This window comes from Amblyomma maculatum, chromosome 7 (genome assembly GCF_055883805.1).
Source record: "Amblyomma maculatum isolate TAMU_Amacu chromosome 7, ASM5588380v1, whole genome shotgun sequence".
Classification (NCBI taxonomy): Eukaryota; Metazoa; Arthropoda; class Arachnida; order Ixodida; family Ixodidae; genus Amblyomma; species Amblyomma maculatum.
In genome coordinates this window covers 143222839-143244175 of record NC_139350.1, presented here as the reverse complement: position 1 = coordinate 143244175, position 21337 = coordinate 143222839, and the positions used below count along the sequence as shown (strand labels likewise).

General features: G+C 45.7%; 1 protein-coding gene and 1 long non-coding RNA gene across 2 annotated transcripts in view; one reads left to right on the top strand and one right to left on the bottom strand.

Annotated features, from left to right (window-relative positions):
• The window catches only part of LOC146184898 (uncharacterized), a 218708-nt gene that overhangs the window by 67210 nt on the left and 130161 nt on the right, over window positions 1–21337 (bottom strand). The gene's annotated exons all lie outside the window — the stretch shown is intronic.
• The window catches only part of LOC146184900 (aurora kinase C-like), a 91380-nt gene continuing 78346 nt past the window's right edge, over window positions 8304–21337 (top strand). The window contains exons 1-4 of the mRNA XM_084609557.1: window positions 8304–8318; window positions 9769–9841; window positions 11961–12075; window positions 15465–15591. Of these exons, the coding sequence (XP_084465683.1) occupies window positions 8304–8318; window positions 9769–9841; window positions 11961–12075; window positions 15465–15591 (330 nt within the window). The remainder of the gene's footprint in view (window positions 8319–9768; window positions 9842–11960; window positions 12076–15464; window positions 15592–21337) is intronic.

The window sequence follows — 21337 nt, the reverse complement described above, 5'->3', positions numbered from 1 at the left end:
ACGCAAAAACCACTCTTTCAAGCCTTCTTCCTTCGAACCTCTCAAACGTGACACGTTTAAGCAACCGTAGCGCTTGAGCAAAACACAAAGAACACGAACACTGCAAACTTGCCGGCTCGATAAATGCCCGTCTGCTTTAAGCATTACCTGTCGACGGCACTTCGGAGGCACACACACTTCTGCTGAAGTTAAGCACGCGAAATGCAACACATTTCACGATGGTTCACAATCCATGAAGCACATTTACCAACCGTCGAAACGTGGTCGAACCTGTCGTAGCGCAAGCAGCCATGTTAGCGAGCGGAATGTAGCCTGGGTAACTACCGGCAACCGCCTGTCGGTGAAAGGGTGAGGGCATAAAGTAACACAGAAAGTTTGTTTCGGTTTCAGTTTCGTTACAAAAAAGAAAAGAAGCTTGAGTGTATTCTGAGTTTTAGTATTAATTCTTGTGCTGTATTTGGTGTAAAGGCATATTGGCGACAGTATACACCAAAGAAATATCCAGGAAATTGCCAGATGGAGATAATGTAGAATAACGACCTGCTGCTTGCTTTACACTGAGTTTTAAAAGTTTACGTGTGAGTTCAGATGGCAGCATTAATACGATAGTCACTTTCCAGTGATAGTTCAGCGAAGCCGAACAAAGTGCGCATGAAATTTGTTGTAGAACTTCAGCAATTTCGAAAACGAGGCAACTGTCTCAAATTTGTGATCGACAGCATGACAAATGAAGCGGCAGAGTTGGAACCCGAGTTGGAAGTCCGTTGTCTATGGTGCGCAGCCGTGTCTCGCTATGCGTGCCGATAATACGGTACTGAACAGCGCTGCCTAGTAGATGTGCTGACAAAAATTAAACGACACAGATAACTTTCTCTCTTTCTCCTTTCTAATTAGGGCTGCGTGTTTTAAAAGGGCTGTATTCGTTGTGGTATAAGGAAATCGAATGCGGCCCTTTTAAAACATCTATGCAATGCGTAATTCGAAGAGGCGCTGTGCTAAGGTGCACAGGCTGGAAACTCTCTGCGTGTACGCACTCAATGTGCCGATTAGATGCAGACATTATCGGCGGCGAAAGTGTATTACCGAGAACTTCACAGAATGCCCACACCCAGTGGAATTAAGGCAATATCAAACCATGTTTGGATGTGGGGGGCCCGGTACGCAGCATGCGCTTTGCAGCTGCAACAGCAAATGTACCAACACGTAATTATACATATCAGTCAACTGACCTAATCTCAAGAGTATCTTTATTCATTGTGTCGTGTCACCCTCCATGCTTTGGCTCATTCTTTGTTTATTGTCGCCCAAATCTACGAACCCGAAAATATCACATTTTCTGTAATGGACGCAACATGCTTCGAATATGATCTCGTATTATTTCCATTCTCCCTGAGAAATTTCCCACAGTGCGATCAATTTTATAATCAATACATTTCTTATGCACTCTCTAAACCAGTACCAAGTGTATTTTCTACTGCAAGTGTCAATGGGAATGATATGTGCATGCTAATTGCAATGCATTTGAAAAAAAAAAAAGAAATTGAACGAAACACAACTTTGCTGAGAGAATAAATATCCAATTCAAACATTCAATATTTTCTCGGGTTCCCAGTCGCTGTGTCAATTTTACTATTTTATTTTTTCGCGAAACATATTAACAATAACGCTTTGTGATCAGTACACCATTAGAATATATAGTGTGCTTGCAGCAAAGATTTGTTGCCGCGCCCTTTCTACGTCGTCGTTTGCACCCTTCTGGTAGATGCTCTCGTCTGCACCCTTAACGTAGGGTGCTTCGACGAAATAAGGTGGAAATTTGTGGCACACCCTTTGACGCACCCTTAAAGGTGAGATACTGCCATATAGGGCGCGTTATGGGGTGCAAATTCACAGCGCATCCTTTTCTTGCACCCTTAAGGGTGAGAAACTGTTTAATGTGCACGGACCGAAGAGTGAAATGCCATCTCGTAGGGCTTAGAGGAACTGAGAAACATTATCTGACTTCGTGGCGCGGCCTGCTGTGTCCCCACGCCTTGGTCCCCACCAATATATTTTGCACCATGCGCGGGATCATCGATGCATGAGGACTATCAAACAAGTAGTTAACAGTCATGTCTACTAGCCATCAAAGAGCGGGTTTCTGAGTGCCATTCATGTCACTTAGTTGCCAAAGTCAGACAAGCTATGGCACCTGTGCTGAAATGGAATAGACCTAAAAGAATTGATCTGGGCTCGAACTTGATTTTACTGGCCCGGTTGATGACAACTGCTATGCGCGTGTGGTTGAAGCAGCCACAAAATACCTCGAAGTTCGTCACGTACAAATATGAAACCCTGACGATGTCATCAAACAGTTGCGTTTCATTTTCGCCACGTTGGGCAGTCCGTAGATGGTCGTCGGTGAGAATGGTACTTAATTTTCCTCACGAAGCAAAAGGTAGTATTGAAGCGGAACACCACGCGACACGTTGCAAGCGAACCGCATCACCCTGCGAGAAACAGACAGGCCGAGAGAAGGGTCAAGAGGACTAACGTGGGGACAGAAAAACTGCAAAATGAATGTATTGCTTGCCGTCTGGCAAAGTCTCCTTTAGCCGAACACTCAAGTGCTCATGCGACCGTTCAGCACACTGCTGGCAAGCTTATGTTTGAACAACACACAAAAAGAGCCTCAGATTTACTTAATCTCACAAATGCGCCGACTCTAATGAAAATGGAGTATACCACCCATCTGGAAGGGTAACCAACACTCGTCCGCAATATCGCCGGCTCTCTGAATTTGCTGGCTGCTAGCGTCACTAGTAACACTGATCATCGTTTATTTGAGGTCTCTGTGCTCAAAGGTGGTCCATTGCAAAGTAGACACGTGGACCACATGCGATGGCGTTAGACCTCAGAAATCTAAACCTTATTCTCACAACCGGCTTGCTACTGCTCCGTCGCCTTCGTTGCGCCGGCATTTGACAGAGCCGGATGGTAATGGGCCCCATACTCCTCGAAATTGGGAGCCCTGCGCTGTGGGACTCTTCGGGAGGTTTCCGTGGACCGGCAGTGATAGAGATGCGACTCACCAGTAAGCGCGAGTTAGCTTCTCTCACGTGACTCTACGTGGCGGCTAGCGTGCAGCCCGAGCAAGCGAATAGTTGGCGGAGCAGGATGCCACGAAAGAGTGCCTAGATTCCTCTCGCCCCCGCAGCCGTGATAGCGTATTTGCCCTCCCAAGCCAACTAAAACAAGTCTCATGCCCAAGTATACAAGCGTTGTCATAAATCATTCACTTTAATTTCATTTGTATCTTAGCCGCAGTTCAATATAACGTGGAAACATTGCATGCAGTTATGAATTCCACACATTATCTAGATGGTCAAAACCGTCAACCATATTGTCATGTTGTCTGTGACGATACTTTTCCGTGGGATCGCTAAAGACATAGGGTTAGTACAACCCAGGTTAGAGTGAACGCGGCGGCGGCATTCCCATTTAAACCCACTTCACTTCTTTGCTAGTCATGTTTGCAGACATGACTGTGCGTTGTGAAAATATCAGCAGTCTCTACATCACCTTTGGATGAAATTGAGCTCAATTTACGGCGCATCAATTTGGCAACGTTGGCAAAACGGGGATCATAGTAGCCGCTTGTGTCGTACTTCGCAATGCCATGCGTTGCGGTGCTGCACGTATAATGGTGCGGCAGCGCACTCCACTATTGCTAGTCAAATATTTCCTAGTTCGTTACATGTTTAGGCACTTGTGTGAGTTGGTCAAGGTTGGTAAATGTGGCGGGCTAGTCATTAAGAACGAGACTCAGAAATCTTTGCAGAAATACAGCCGCTAAGAAGCGCAGGTATGGAGATATGTCCATTTGGCGTGGAAAAAGAAACAGTACTCGCACATGAAAAGAAATGCTCGATTCCTTTCAGCGTCTGAAACTCGGTGGCTGAAACAGCGTTAGACAAGTGGCGCGGATCGACATGCGCGATGCGTGTGTATTGCACTTAAGGGGAAAAACAATTGATTGCGAGTCATGTGAAAGTGGACGGTTGTGGTGATAGTGTTCTGTTGCTTATGAGCGAAGGTAAGCTCGTTCTCTAAAACACCAGTGACTCTAACTAGCGCGAACGCTGGCTACTTTGGCTGTTTTGGTGGTTCGACGGGACGCCGGGAACGGATGGCTAAATTGCCGACGGCTCCGAAAACCAAGTTTCTCGCGCGTAATCGACTGACGCGCGCGCAAGAAATACTGTCAACCATGCACGAAACCCCGCGCAGTACATGCTGCGTGTAGTAAAACACGCTACGTACAGCAGAACTATCGCAGTATATACTTATCAGCCTTTATATCACTCGATTTTGCAATGGTAAACAAAAATGCAATGTTAAAATACTCTTCTGTCTTTATTGTTTTATATAGTTGACTTTAAAGGGCGTAAAGTGAGAGAGTAAAATGAAAGTAATAAGTTACTTTTAATAACAATACCCACCAGTGAGTACATTCAACCATGGGAGTGCCGTGATGGCGCTACTCGAGTTTAGCCCAACCTTCTCGCCGCGTTTTACCTCCTTGGTTAAAGAACTCGAAATGGCTGCGCCAATAGATTGGCAGGCGGATGTGCTTACATGTAGTCTGCAGATTTCATTTGGTCTAGTTACATAGAATACTGAGCACAGGTGCTGAACGGTGAACACCTTAAGAAACTGACGTACAGCGCTAAACGTGCGAGCTTTACTTTACCACAAGTCTCAGGAGAGGTTGTAGTGCGTTGTGTTGAGTTGTGTTGTGGTGTGGTGTGCACTGCCACAATAGTCTACGCAACCGAAGGAACCGTGATCCGCCCGGGAGATTTCACCGCTTCTTCGGCAAGTAGTATGAATAGCGGAGGCGCGAAGCGTGCATAACTGGGGACAGTAGAATCCATTAAATGTCTCCTTTGCTCTAGTGTCAGTTTAGTTAGTGTCGCGTAGCAATACTAGTAATCGCAGTCGGGCCTCACTCATTTGAAGGTTGGCGTGCTTAAGCGAAAGCTTGCATGCCCTACGTAAAAGCCGAATTGCTAGCCGTTTTTCACAGGTTAGCGCAGTTCTCCGGCAATGCTAAATGAATTTGATAGTGCCGCATTCAATTGACAGGATAGAATTTCACCAATTTTACTCATTTGTTTTGAGCTATTCCGAATTAGTAGCGGAAGAACGCGAAAAAATTACCAAGCGGCCGGCTTACGGCGCTTGTGTGTATCGCTTCTCGTGGTTTCCGTCGTGGAGCGTCTAGATGGACGCCCACGAACTGAAATTAAGATCCTAGGTCCCTGGCCACGGCGATTGTCTGCGGTGAAGACCTCCCAGGCACTGCTCCGCGTTATGAAAAGCACAGGACTGATCGAAAGGCTATGATTTTTTATGTTGCGTGATATGACTGTGAAGTGATGTGATGTGACATGTCTGTGATGTAACTGTACTGTCATCACCCATCCCTCTCTCACCCACATAATTTATACCCATCTACCTCTCTCCCCTAGTCCAGGGTAGCAAACCAGTTCCTTTACCGGTTAACCTCCCTGCCTTTCCTCCTCATCTTCCTCCTCCTCCTCCTCCTCCTCGTCGTGCTTTCCAACTCACTAAGACACTTGGCGACCGTTTTCGGCTGTAATTAGAGGGAGTAACATCACTAGAGGGCTGGCTTTGCGTTATAAGTTGACGTGCAAAACTACCGTTCTTACGCAAACTATTGCAATGATTGCAGCTACGAAGATTCGGAATTATACAATTTGATATTAAGTGCAGTCAATCTATTTTAGCAGTCTAAAATGAATTGCGCTCAACGTACGTCTAGACAAGCGCGGAAGTGTACCCATGCAGACAAAAACAGAGCCACATATACACCTGTGTGGCATGTTCGTGGGTAATCTTTATTAGGAATCCCCTTCGGGGACGATATCGGCTATGTTGTAGCGTACGGACTCGTGAACGCGCGAGCTAGAATATCGCAGTGAGCAGAACCGTGCTTATATGTACACGAGCGAAATGTAAACAAATGTAATCAAGTCCGAAACCATTGGTGTGAGAAATGGGCTTTCATCTGTGACGCGCATTTCGCTTCCACGGAAATATTGCTGTCTTGCATGACTTGTTCCACACTGTCGTAGATGTGGGTTGGTCACCGAAGAAAATTCCGGTAAACTTAACCGATTTACATGGCTACACAAATGAAGAAAATTGTACACAAATTCACACCGGTGACCGTTTCGTCCGGCGTCTTGCAAGCCACCGTCTGCGCCGACGGTTGGCTGTGTTCCGCTCTCTAGGCTTTCCTGTTTCTTTTTTTCTTTTTGCCTCCTTCGTACTAGCGAGACGCCCAGCGTGCGTAGACTCTTGGAACTTGGCAGTCGCGGTGCCAATACGGTACGGCGGCAGTAACAGAAATCCTCGTCGCCTCATCGGCGTCCGCTCACGACCCCTAGTCGGCTCGGATATCTGGCCGGTCTGGCGTCCGCATCTGGTTAGGCCGCCAGCAAACATACGCACACAAACACACAATAACGAGCGGCCGCTCGGCCAGCGATCAGGGTGATGATAGCGCCGTGGTGCCGTCTCCTGACTCTCCTTTCAGTTCTGGCTTTTTTATTTTTTTGTCCCCGACACATACTGTACACGGAAGAAAGCAAACTTTCCTATTTTCTAAGATTTTTACGCCAAAAATGTTCTTCGAGGTTGCCTATTTTTTAAAAGCCGCACTTTAACAGGTGCACTGCGAAATGAGGCACTTCAGGCGCCCGCCTACGGCGCTAAGATATTTCCGCCGAAGAGGGCGCTAATCGCTTGTTCTTGTTGGAATCCATATACTGGACATAAGCTGCACATCCAGAGCGGGCACTTTGTGTGCGCACATTCTGTACACTCACCGCGTACACACATTCCATACACACATTCCGTAAACGGCGACCACGAGAAAACGATTGCCGGGCTTTAGCATGCTACATTGCGCGTGATATTTGGTTTGCGACACGCAAGTAGCATGCTCACAGAAAACCTTTAAGATACGGTCTCCAAATGCGGCAGCCTCTATTTTTCCCAACCATGGCAATTCCTTTTAAATCTACCTTGGTAACCTCCTCAAAAGAACACTTGGATCATATCATGCTCTAATTGCTGATGATGCTGCACAACATGAGACAATAGCAGGGGTTGCTTGTCTCTTATTAGCTTTATTAGGCTTTTCTCTCAGCGTGTTCGACTATAGAACCATTTTTACTAGGGATTTTTGAGTATGGTACTAGCCACGCAGAATTAAATTCCTCCCAGGGCAACTGCTGTTATTTCTGTTTGGATATTTTGATTTCTGATATTCAGTAAGATTTTCGTCGCCAGTTCTTGGATCGGGTACCTTCTCACATCAATGAAATTAGTCCTTTGTGGGGGTAATGGCTGCATTGGAATATCAATTATAGAGTCGGACTTTCTCGCGTCGTGTACCCCTGGCCTATCCTGCCATAGTTATCTGCTTTCTCTTGGGTCCCCTTTCTAAGACATTTGGTTTTTTGTTGAAACACTCCAATTATCTTTTATTGCTTTTGAAGACTTACAACATGTACAGTATAAGCGGAATTGAGGCCACTGCCATTCACGCAAATGCGACGTGTTTTTGACATGTCTTGGGGGTAGGATTACTTCCCCTCATTATTTATTTGCACAAATCTGGGCGTTCTCCCTTACATTGTGCAATGAACCTAAAATAACGGGTTATTTTTATCCTCTCTTGTCACCGTTTCAACAAGCTAAGAAAACATGCTCTGAATATTTGCCTATTTCTAACTTTTTCCAATCTACTCTCATTTGCAGCCACTCACCTTGGCTTCAGAAATGGGGCAGTTAGCTTCGTTGTTCAGAAATAGGGAAATATTACTCCCTCTGTGAACGGTTCTCAGCTACATACATCCATCCATTCCACTGCTCTCATTCGTCTGCTTGGCTTTCCTTAATTATCCTGTTTGCTTTTCATCAGTAGGATTGCCTTGCCTCTCCAATTATACTAATTAATATTATTATTGCGAAGAATTTATGAACTTTTTGCTTTGAATCTCCAATCTCCTGGTGGGCAATGGCGATTCTTAAAAGGCGCAGCAACAGCAACATTGCCCTGCACTCTCCCAATCTTCCACTGTGGGAATCTGCCATATTCAGAGGCGAGAAGAAGAAGAAATTGAGTGGTCTCGTGCTTTTGCCTCGTGCGCGCGCCAGTGCTTGCTGCGAGCGGCACGCGACTAGGAGGACGCAGCGAAGGTCGACATTAGTTTTCAAGGCTCCCGGCAATGTATCTGCGTGAGGTAAGTCCATGGCAGTGCTTTATGGCAAGCAGCAACTGCAGCCAGTGGTCTGTGCTCTAGCTTGTGCCGGCGGCGTGCCTTCGGCGCGTCTGCTTTGTCTTCTACAGCGAGACTATTGGTAGTTCCATCAGGCCGTGTGCAGCAAGCTCCATAGCCTTGGATGAGGACGTCCTAGCTCAGCATTTGGTTTGGCGTATCATGAGCGACTTCGTGCAGACTGAACTGCGTTTATGTCGCAACGACGAAGCCATGTATGGACTACAAGCGGCTGGTCACTCGAGGCTTTTCCGGAGTATTGCACTCCTCTCCCCAGAATCTTACGATACGTATACGCCGCCACAACCTAAGAAGGAAGCAGCACGAGCAAGAGCTTTTGTCGATTCTGGACCCCACCCGCGCCTGCGGTAACATTAGGAGAATCCAATGGTGCCCTGCGTAGCACCCTTCGCGACGTCATTATCATAAGGGATCAAATAAACCTGTACACTTTGCTCCTCCAGCTTAGGGGATATCGCGAATTGAAGATAAAAATGGAAGAAGGTATTTTTATACATAGTTTAAACAGTGGGAAGCGCACGTATGGAGGTTCTATAGCCCATAATATTTAGAATGCCGTAGTTTTGTGCAAATTAAGCTTAAATGCTAGTGTTGTTTATTAATGCAACATTGGTCTACGGCCACCGTATACTTTGAGCCCGACGGGAGGAGTGGAACAAAGGCCGCACTTGGAAAGTCTGTCCCCAGGTTTTACGTGCAGGCTAGTTCGTGTTCTCGCAGTTTTGTGGTATGTTTCATGGTCACAGTTGACCCGCAGGGGTCGTGCTGGAGAGCACTCCTTCATTTTTGTTTCTTTGCAAAAACTAAGTTCTCCTAACTGTCATACATAACGGTACTGTCACTTAGGTGTACTTAACTTATGTGCGGAACTGCAGCACGGAATCTCCATTCAAACCATTTTCGTTACCCATCATGGCAGCTTTTAGTTCCCTGTTATAAACTGCAAATACCTTTAGTTTTTTTTTGTTTTTCTAAAGTGATATAGCTGTCATAAAGACATCTCGAACAGCAACTTTTATAATCAATTAACCAAAAAAAGTCATATTTGTGTTCTGTACCATTGTTTTCGCTTCCATTGTTTTTCTTTATGCAAATCCAGACCACCCGTCGCTGCTACCGTCGCCGTGACAGCGCTTGCACTGCAGGCAGGGGTTGAATCGCAGCATTCACCCAGCAGTAAGCAGCATCCCATGGCTTCATTGCCCGGATAAAGGTAATTCAACGTGAACGTGCACTTTCCAGGAGCATTAGATCATTAGTAGCTAATTCGCCCTGCTTTGCAGCTAGCTTTTGCGTCTTGCAGGAAGGTTAGGTTCCACCATTTACGAGGGACATCCTTCAGGCAGTACTGGATTTATTTTGTCGTAACCATGGCGTGTGATGGCGTGTGCAGGTGGCCATAGTGTCAGCGGAAAGATTCCAAGAGCACTGCTGTATTCGTCCTCATCCGCCACCAGATTTGGAAGGTACATTGGTTTAAAGCCTACCAAAGGAGCAGCGAGAGGAAAAGAGGTTCTGGACTGAGGACTCCAACTGCTACTCCGGCAACATTTGCAGGCGAGTAAGTCTTTAAGATTTACCCGGCCCTATAATCACGTCAGCGGTTCCCGGCGTAATTTTCTTCAGCGCCTACAGCATGTATGCAGGTCTTATCAGCGGTTTTATGGGAATTCTCTGCAAATGTTAATGTTCGCTGTATTGACAGCGTTGGGCTCTGGCCGTCATGCACCTGCCATGCACACGGCATTGAGGAGAGTGGTCCGGTAATCTAAAATGTTTTCTAGGAATGCTAACAATGATGCAGGATCAATGATATCGGTATTTGTGGTCTGTGAACCCACGGTCAAGTTTCGCCTACGAGGTGTCGTGCTAGAGAAACAAGGAGCTGAGAATCGGATTTTCTTTTCTCCTTGGTGCGACCTCTCAGCTATCTTAATCATTAACCTTCTCGCTACTGTCTTTAAGTGTACTTAACCTCCAATACGAATCACATGCCACTCTTAATCGACCCGCTAGAAGATTTATTGCAGCGCATGCTAGTCTTTGACTGCCAATAATAGCCTCCGAAACGGATTCTTTTAAAGCGACGTAGCTGTCATGGCTTTTTGGAGCAGCAAACCTATCCAAACTTGTATTTGTCACAATCGCCTGGGCATCTTTACCACTTTTCGTGTGCCTCAGGCAGTGATAGGCATGCTGGCGGCGACAAGTGTAATTGTGTTCGCCTAAGCCGCAGCAGCTACTCCTGTTTTAAAGGTCGGCAGGAAAGCTTAAAATTACTGGTGCTTACTCGGACGCATGGACGTTTCGGGATGACTAAACACTGCTTACTATGCTAACTTGTAGTGTGTGCGCGGCACATTTTTATGTTGAATCGCTTGGTAAGGCAACCTATTGTTTGTATTGAGCCAAACGGGTTTCTTTCAGATTATTACGCAACCACCGTCCAGCTTTTTCTTATTACCTTGCCGAAACCGCGGCCGTGGAGTGTTACCGAGCGACGACGCTCAAAGGACATTTCCCAGTAGGGCAATCTTCTTGTCGGTGACACGCAAAGTTCATTTGAAGGAAAGGCTTACGGAGAATCCCTGGCATATTTGCTGCCGAGATTCGTTCATGATAGCAGGGTGAGCTTATTCTTCAAGCAGTAGATGAATGCAGGGCTCGTTGAGCCTTATATTCTACAGAGACGCATGAGTCCTCTGTGGACACACTGTAACGTTCCCTTATTGCAACCGACACGAGAAGAGTGATTTTAAGCATTGGATATGTTATTTCAATTTCAAATGGTGAGCCCCTGAATTATTGCAAGAAGTAAACGCTTGCATTCACTTCACATCAGAATCCGCCGCCTCGCTTTGTTCGACACCGGCTGCTTTTCTAAAAGACGCCTCTGCCGCTTCAAGGTCACGGGTTAGCTGCGATTCCAGATTTGATTATGCTTTATGAGAAGCATGACGTTTCATGCCATAGGAAGCGCTTTTCTGGAAGTAATAGGAAAGATGTACTCGGTACAGCACGAAGACTGCTGGTGGCGGCGACCACTGTGGAGTGCACGTCTACGAGAACCAGTTATTTGCAATGGGAATTTTGACCTTTGTGAGTATGGCGAATTTTTGGGGGGAGTGGAGGAGGGCGTCGTTTAGTGGTTAGCTTAACGGAGGGGGTGCAGGGAGGGAAAGGCAGCTATAGTCGGATACAATTGAAGAAAGAAGCCGAAATACGCGTGTGCCATTCACGGTAGTGGATCAACTGCGGCCTCATGAGAGCCAGCCGATTTCATTAGTAGATATGGCTTCCTTTCAGCGGTAGGCACCGCAGCATTATTAGGTTGTTTCCGACCATACTGAAGCACTGTTCTGAGAATTCTTGTGAATTGCACATTTATCGCCGGTTTTCTTCGAAAATTGTTGGTTGAGATGAGCTGCTGCCCCCTGCTTTCAGTCCCCTGCTGGACTAGTGTCGCACTTTCAAACAAAATTTCTCGCTTGAGTGCAGTGGTGACAAAACTTCAGAGTCGCTCAGAAGATTTTATGCAATAGCGCCGGCATTAAGCCTCCTTATATTTATCTCCCTTTGCGGCAGCCAGTAGCAGCCCCGTACTACTTTGGACGTTTTCGATGGAAGCCGCCGACCCCGATAATACAGGACAGGACAACGAAGCTGGCCCCGGTGGAAATGGCGGAGAACCCGAGCAGCGGTAAGACATTCTGTAGGTTTTGCCCGCCAGTGTTTTGGATGATTTCATGTTGCATACAGCATAACTATCTCCTTTGACGTGATTGCAGATTTTATTATAAAGCGAACCTCTGGGGCCTTGCTATGTTGGCATGTGTTTCAGTTATAGTTATTGCCCATACGACACATGCTCGTTGACTAAGACAGATAGGCTTCCCTCCATCCCGCAAATAAATATCCTAATAAATCATCAGAGGGCCCCATGGCATCTCCCCAGACCGCATATGTACTATAACGGGATTCAGGCGTAACGTGGTATTTTCGCTTTTCTCCGGTCAGTTGCAGGGACTAACAGGGCGCCGGCACTGTGCCCGCCGTATGGGTTAGTGTTCGGGAAACTCCAAACACGTGGAGGCACGATCCCCTTCAGGCTCATTTTTGTTTTAAACAGATGACGCAGCCGTGGGTCGGCACCCCATTGCACGTCATATTAACGGCCCTTAAGAGGTAGAAGTTGCTGTGGAGCTCAGCACTTGTTCAATTAGCTCTTCACCTCGCACCATCTGAGTAAGACAGTTACTGCGCCCCTCCATTCCTTGTCTTTGCTTCACAAACCAACGATGTGTATGCGCCCATCCGCTCTGAAGGAACATTTCTGCCCTCGCCTGCTTCACTGGAAGTGCGCCCTTACACTGGAACTTAGCAGAGATATGCTGATTCTTGCATTACACCGCGCCTGGTGCAGAAGCTGATTTTGTATTATTGGATCAGCCTTTACAGGTTGCTGCTTTTACACGTAGAAAAAGTATGTGGGAAAAGGTATAATTGTGAGAAAAAAAAGGTCTAAACAATGTTACTAACAAACGTAGTAGGGTATATATAGTCTTGGCAAAAGTGTAGAGCCCACGGGGTCTGCTTTTGAGCCGTGTAGTGGCGCTGATTAAGAATTAGGAGATCCTTCCCATTGGAGAGGGTAGGGAGAAAAATCTTACTATCTAGAGGATTGGAACTCTGCAAATCCATTACAAGCCGCACGAATTGGCTCAGAAGTAGATCCCCTAGAATCTACTTTTCTGCCAGTGACTCTACTTACACTTTAGCATTTATTACAAACGAGGTTGATATCGCAAGTGGTTAAGGGCGTTAGTGCTTGTCAAACCTTTTTACAGCTCTTATAAGGCTTTTTTGCTTTTTATAAGTTGACCCTAGCGGGAATTAAATTCTGCAATGTATTCCATCCGGAGAGTTAAAAATTAACCAGGTACTTCGCGCTTACAATTGCCGCTGTCATTCTCGAAGGCTCTCCCTAGAAACACCACAGACACCTAGACAAGACGTTTTTGTCGGCCAGGTCTACTACAATTTTTCGTATCTCCCGAAGTGGAGCGGGTAGCACGGGCTTAGCTGGGATATACGAGTTTAACAAGAGCCCTGCTAAACGAAATCAGAACTGTGGGAACCAACGGAAGAGCGCGGCTTTCAATGTTGACCTGGCTACTCCTCGTTTTAGGGTTAACGCCTCAACTTTGCGATAGGAAGAAGCCGCCGTGACAGCTGACTGCCTATTTTAGCATTCTCTTCACGTCACTGACAGCCAGGCCCCCACGCTCGATGTTTTCGCTTTAGTAGATTGGCGTTGCTTTTCTTTTTATGCTCCTCCGCTTACATTTAGGCATTGGGGGAAGCCATCCTCACAGTCGACTGTCACAGCACTCTGGCGAAGCCTCGGCTATCCTGCACGTTTGAGTGTATTAGAGAAAAGGAATGGCATGATCGGGATTTTTATTAATTTCGGAGGCACATGATTTGCCAATAACAACGCATCAATTTTAACTCAGACAAAGCTTTGCAAAGGGTGACCTAGCTTGGTCCTAATGAGACAAAGCAGAACGCTGGGTTTAAATATTAGGTCGAAGAAATGTAACTTCAATTTCTACAATATCAGATCGGAGCGTAACTTTACACTACGCAGTGAAGCACTGGTAGCGGTAAAGGAATAGATATAATTAGGACACGTAGTGACCGACAATCTGGACCACGTGAATGCAATAACAATTGGTAACTTACAATCGAATGGGGTGCACTTGGCAGACGCACGCAGGGGATGAAACCCAGTTTGTCTCTATGCCCCAAGAGTAAACTATATAACAACAGTATCCTATATTAGTACTACACTACATGGCGCGAATGGGAGACTAACGGAAAGGGTTGGACTTGAAGTGAGGACAGCGCATAAATGTAATCAAAGGAAGTAATAGGTGAAAGAGATACAGGTAATAGCAGTTTGAGTCAGGGTAAGATTCTGAGTTAGTAGCATCTAAACAGAAATCCGGAAGTGCCCTACTGAAAAACCAAAAGTTCTACGGGGAAATAACCTCATAAAATCTCATCTAATCGCATAGACCATCACACGGTGCACATCATTATCATAAATTATCGTTCATGATAATGTACAAGAAACTATGAGACCTTATGCAATTATATGCGACTTGTATGGAATTTCTTATGTGAATTCAGTGAGATTGTGTGAGAATATGTGAGGTTATTGCCTTATACATTTTTTTCAGTAGGCTGGCCATGGACCATCCAGAAAAAATCATAGAGGTCTCCATGGTCATGGCCATGGAGAAGCTAAGTAATGTGAAAGCGAAATAACCGTTTGAAAGCAACCAAGTAGATTCTAACAGGATCACACTTAACAGGGGGTGGCAGAGTTTGGCGGAGAATGGGAAGTTTTCATGGGTGGAGTTTGTTGCAGCTGACATAGTCAACTGGAGGGAGCGACCGTTCTCCTGCAGTGTGGGAAGGTAAGCTGACGATGATGGGAAACGTAGTCTTGGTAAAAAGTCCTGAAGCCAATGGATTTTCGTCTTAGCCGTAAAATGGAAACGTCATTTAATCATTAAAGCTCAAACGTCTTTTAGAATGCTCCGAGATGATTTATTATCACTGCAAGAAACTGTCTCATAGCATTTCCCGGGCTTTTATTCTTTATTGGCACCGTGGCGGCTTCATTTCGAGACCGAGAGAAAAAACGTCCAGCCTTGTGGCCTTTGACCAAGACTACACATAGCCGGGGAAGCAATAGTGTTTTGGTGTCAAAAAAGCCATAATGAACATTGTGTAACATTTTCTTTTTCGGAGCGCATTAAATGTAATCAAACGATCACAAGCCGCGCTGTAAATTTAGTTTACTGTGGCATTTTTCCAACGACCGCTCAAAAGGACACACATAAGCTGGTGAGGGCTAAGTGCCGCCAGCATGTACGGTGCATTTTTTTTGTTGTTGACATGCGTGCCAATTCGAGCTTACCTTAGAGGAGCATTCAATTCGTGCACTTTTTACTTCCGGAGTCTTGTGTTGTGACTGTCATAATAGAAAAGTTTTTTTTCATTGTTTTCGCATTTCAGCGCTGAAGAGGACGTGACAGTGTGGCGCCTCGCAAACTTCGAGAAGGGGAAACTTCTAGGAAGTGGAGGATTTGGAGAAGTTTACTTAGCTAGGGAGAGAAACACCGGCTACCTGGTAGCCCTGAAGGTCGGTACTGAGAAAGCATACGATCAGTATATGAAATTGGTGTTTCGAACATTGCGCTTTTGTAGAGCGCATTTTATTCGCACAACAAGTCATTGCATCCGCATGGTTCAATTAAGCGTTCTTAGATGCCCTTACATGCGGCATCAGCGGCTGCTCGGTGGCCTCATTTATGCGGAGTAAATTTTCTATGTTGCAGAACAGTATTTAAAAAGACAGCGATAGGTTTGGCGGCTTGTACAGACTAGTTGTGCAGCAAGGTGGTATGAACTGCGAAATGCAGTATAATGAATGGACGCTTAACAATCTACAATTAACGAACGAATGCTGTATTTTATGGGAAAGTTTAAATATAATTGTTTCAGAGAACAAAACAGACAATCGTAATACTGCATCACGGATATAACATCGCTTTGTTGTTGAATCCGCATGTACAACAACGACGTTTCTCTAACGGATTCTAAAATAAAAATCTAAGCGCTATACAAAATCACGCGGTATATGCTCTCATGCACACGACAGCCAGCATATGGTTTCAGAGCACCGGAATTCACTGGTTCTTAAATATAACGGCAAAGGCTGGCCTACCTTGAACTGCGGTGAACTCATCAGCTGCCCGAGCAGGCCGATGGTCGCTCCCGCGGAGGGAGGTTAAGTGAAACAGGCCGAGAGAATGAATTGGGCCCCATTTCTTTGTTCGTGCTGCTTGTTTAGTGAATAGTGTGGATTGATTCTAAATAACGCTGATGTAGAGCAAAACTCGCCCAAAATTAACGACGATGCCGGATAGTTTTATTGCACGATCTTGTATAGCCGTTATTCCGAGCGGGCTGTGAAGTGGACATTTCTTAGTCAGACCTCAACATGTCGACCCGTGCCCTGCCTCTAGTGTCACGAGGGGACTCATACGATCACTGTCTCCACGCAGCATGTCAGCGCTTTCTTATGATTGAGCTCTTCAGTTTGAACTGCGGTTGATTCGGACAAATCTTTGAGCTTTCTTTAGTTCAACCTACCAGCACTAGACTGTATTTTACGGAATAATGTTGCTCTTCGGTGTTCTATTTTTTGGCACAAATGGGCCTCCGTGACCGGAAATTTCGATTCATGATCAATCACAGCTGCTTCATCTGCAGAGAATGAGTGCACAAAGAATGCTTTGAGGTTATGTTTTTTTTTATCAACAAGAATTCTAGAGGGCACTTTGGTCTACTAAAGTGCGATGAGGCGAAAGTCCTGATAGCGTGGTGGATCGTAGTCCTCCACTACGGCACCTCTATCTCTCCCTCTTCTTTCACTTCCACTTCCTCCCATTCTTTACAGCGTGGTACGTGTGACCGCTGAGAATTTTGACAGATACTGGGCCTTTTCTATCCGTAAAATCAATTTCAAATGCCGCTGATGCCTGCTGTACTAACGCCTCCTGGACATCTGGGTCTGTTTGTTGTGTCGTGCGATGTTCGAAGAAGCGGCAAATGAAAGGCGCCGCACGGACGCCTGGACCGGACGCCCGGCGGGGTCAGCTTCGTACGTGGATGAATCGCCTGGTGACGTCATGACCTGTCGTGACGGTACATCGCGCGCCCCTTGCCGAACACAACCAGCATTTCATTGAAGGCAGCAAAGTTCACCGGCGTTTTATAATTCGTTTACAGGAAAGGGAAGGCGCAGTATCTGTCACTCGCGAAATCCCGCTATCATCCTCACAGTAGACAAGGAAAATTATGAAAAGCGTTTTACGATCCGAGGCGTGGCGCAGTGGTGAAGCGCTCGGCTGTAGAGGCAAGGAAGGGAGGTTCGATTCCGGGTTGAGACAAGATTTACTAATTTATTTTTAACTGTCACTCTCGAATCCGTGACACCTCTGCTGACAGCTTTGTGTCGACAACGTTTAGACATTAAAGGCTTTCACATTAAAATAGACCTACACACTCTGCTCAACCAGAACAGGTGGCGTTTGCATCATCATATCTCGCTTCGCGGTAGGCAGCTCGCGAGCGTTCTTTGTAAAGACAAGTAATCTCCTGTATTTGCAGCGCCACATATTTCTATTGCCCTATATATATAAATTCAAGCGCGTGATGTTAGTCGTCACCAAATTAAAAACAGCAATGCAGTTTTGAGGAAGGGCAACCATACAATCAGACTTGCAGCTTGCCACAAGGATTCAGATTACAGCGGGAATATGATAGCCCTGGTAGGTAATAATCTTGGTACAGCACTGGACACATCGTCTGCTTTTAGGGTTGAGGGCTTACCGTACAGCAGCTTTTTAAAATTTTTATTAGGGCCCAGAGACGTCCGAGAGTTTTTCTGCGAAAACGCCAGATGCGGTCACGCCAAATGTTCTTGTACGTGTCTGTAAGATTCCATCAGAACGTGAAAGCACTCCAAACAATGCTATACGAACTAGCCTTTGGCGGAGTTTGCAAATTGAATGGAAAAGAGTACATGTCTGGAGGCTCAATGCACGTGTATCCAAGCGTCTTAAGCCATGTGACACGCTTAGAGACGTAATTACCTGCGACTCTGTTAGAACATTTCTCGTCTGCTACCTTGCTTGACGTCCAATCAGCGGCAGCCATTAGACGGTAGGCTTCCTTGCGAGTGCGCTTCATAATTGGAGTAGTTCAATCTGACCAACGAATGATATAAGACGATGTACGAAGCCAATATAATATTGGTACAAGCAAAGAAACGTATATCAAATTATACTGAAAAATAAATTGCTTAAAGCTAGATACGACGCTTTCCGTATTCCACTATTTATGGAGACCACAGATGTTACAAAGAAACTCCAGAGCGTGAAAGCTCACAACAGAGAAGATAAAATACACAGAGAAATCAAAAGTAATTAATAAGCGTAAAATTTTCGACGTAAGCAAGTATAGGACTGAGAGAACTGAGCATCCTAGAAGCAACGGCGGTAGCCTAAAACAGGTGAAGAGGAAAGTACGCATGAGCAAAAATCAGCTGTAGCGGACATTGTCTTTGGCAACATTGATAAGGTAGTCAAAGTAGGCGAGGAGTTCTCCCAGTTCTATACAGGAAATAACTTCATCAGGATGATAACATGAGTAGGGATAGTACACAGGGATCAGTTGTTCCTTGGAATAATTATGTTGGGATGACGAAGTAACGGAATTTGTGAAAGACAGTGAAGAGATAATTCTGACCCATCTGACCATCCTTTATGCGCAATGCTTTATGATATCGAGATACCGGAATGTTAGAAGAATGCTACCATCATCTTAATCGAACGATCGATCAAATAGAGACTATCAAACAGGTGACAGAAAAAAGACTCTCTGAATATATACGGCGCCTTACATAGCATTCATAGATTACGAGAAAGCATTTAACTTCTTCAAAAGTGCATCAGTAACGCAGGAGTAACGAATTAAAGGTGCAGATGAGCCATATGAGAACATACGGGAAAGTAGTGGATGCACAGCGACCGTTGTCATTCACACTCAAAGAAATAAAATACTTATAAGGAAGGGGGTTAGGTAAGGAGATTTCAGTACTTTTCACCACTTGCTTAGAGGAACTATTCAGAGAGCCCTACTAATAACAGTTAGGGATGATGTTTGATGGAGAGTGCCTCAGTAATATGCGATTTGCTGATCACATCATTTTGCTAAACAATTCAGAGGAAGAATTGTGAAGTGTGAATGATCACTTATGCAGGAAAAGCAGAATGTTGGGCCTAACGATTAACATGGAGAAGACTACAGTAGTGTTTAACAACCTCCAAAAGAACAGTTTAGAATGGGTGTTGAGATCCTGCAATCGGTAAAAGAATTCGGCTACTTAGGGTAGGCAGTAGCCTTAGTTACGGAAAATAATTAGGAGAATCAGACTGAGATGGGCGCATTTGGCAAATATTCTAAGATTATGAATGTCAGCTTACCAGTATCATTGAAGACGCAGGTAAATAACAGCTGTATCGCGCCGGTGGTCACTAAAGGGGCAACAAGGTAGAGGCTAACGAAAAGTGTTGAACTTAAAATGAGGGCAACGCAGAGACCTACGGAACGGACATTGTGGTTGTCACGCTAAGAGTCCAAACGCGTGCAGAGTGTGTCACTGAACAAATGCAGGTTACTAATGGTGTCTTCAGCTGACGGCACTAGTGGAGCACTGCTGTAGAGCCTGACAAACCAACACCGCCACAATCGCAACATTTTGCAGCATTCACCGGCGTCTATGGTTAGCACTAGCTCAACACACCGTTTGTAGGAACGTAGCATAGCCTCTGAGATAGTTAAGGGTCTTGGAGGCTATGCAGGAGTTCACACAAAACTCCACGAGTGCCGTCAGCCGAAGATACCATAACATTCTTTTCAGAATTAAAGGAAGTGGCCACGGGTAGGTGATGTCCTTGAGGAGGCAAGATAGCAGGGGGCGGCGCGCGCGGAAAGTTAGGTGGGCTGATGAGATTAGGGAGTCTACGAGGATCATGTAGGTGCGGCTAGCGCAGGGCTGGGTTAATTGGATGGATAAGGGAGACGAATTTTCCCCGCTGAGATATATCCAGGCTGATGATAATGAATTACCAAAGTGAGGTTGCTTTTTTGATAGCTAGGACAACACCTATTACTTTTTTTTGCTTCCAATGCCAGGGGCATTACAGAGGAAAGAAAGGCCACTGAAGTTATTGAGCTGCGCCACGCAGTAACACCTCCGCAATGGAGGAAACAAGCGTAAAGCCGCTGCCTTGGGCATATCATATTTTTGTTGCGAAAACATTTCCTCAGCGGGTAAATCGCGAACCCAGGAGCTCTGTGTGAAGCCCCTACTTTTAGTCTTACCGGAATAAATATACGTCGCATTAGATTCGAAAAAAAAAAAAACTGCTTGTGGGGAAGTAATTGCAGAACCTTATAGCTATTGCAGCAGCCAATCATCCCACGTATTTAACAGCCACTCTGCCTTAGTGTGCATTGCATGCCGTCATCTTCATCAACTTCCATCCATGCGCATTCGATCGTCACCACCGAGATATGGACAAATAGCGCATTCCAGCGGCCTACTTCACAACTACAGATGGGCAATAAAGAGTCGGCCAATGAAGCTGCGTGCGCAGATCCGATTCGTGGAACGAGGTGTCTCCTCGCCACTGTACTCACTCCAGTGCACGCACAATTGTTTGCTGATCTGCTATCTCCCATCTGGTATTCGTGAAATTATCTGCTGGAAAAGAAGGTGATGCACCCGCCTTGTTGAATTCTCGGTGGTGACGATTACGTTCAAACACGCATCGCTATCGCATTGGTCTCCTAAGGTGCGTATAGCAGTCGCAGAATTTCATGGTCCGCTGCCACTCACGTTTACTGCCACCTCCGATTCCGCCGATCGTTGCTTGAAGCTTTATTTTGTAACCCTATGGCATCGAACTGAAAGCAAAGTGAAACATGACATTTGGCCGATTTGCTAAATCAGCCGAAATTTTTTTTTAGTCGAGTGTGTTAACAACGGCCTACCTGTCCCATGTACAGTCTTTCTTTAAGTGTAAAGCTCAGAGTGCCCGCTTCTGAGCCACATCGTGCGGCTTGTAATGCATTGCCAGTGTTCCGAATTTCTCGATGTAAATAGATCTTTTTGTTCGACCCTGTCCAATGGGAACGGCATCCACTTATGCTAAATCAGCGTCACTACACGGCTCAGAAACCGTCTTTCTGGGCTCCACACGTTTGACCAAAGCTGTACATATTCCAGCCCGACAACAATATCATATGCAAGATAA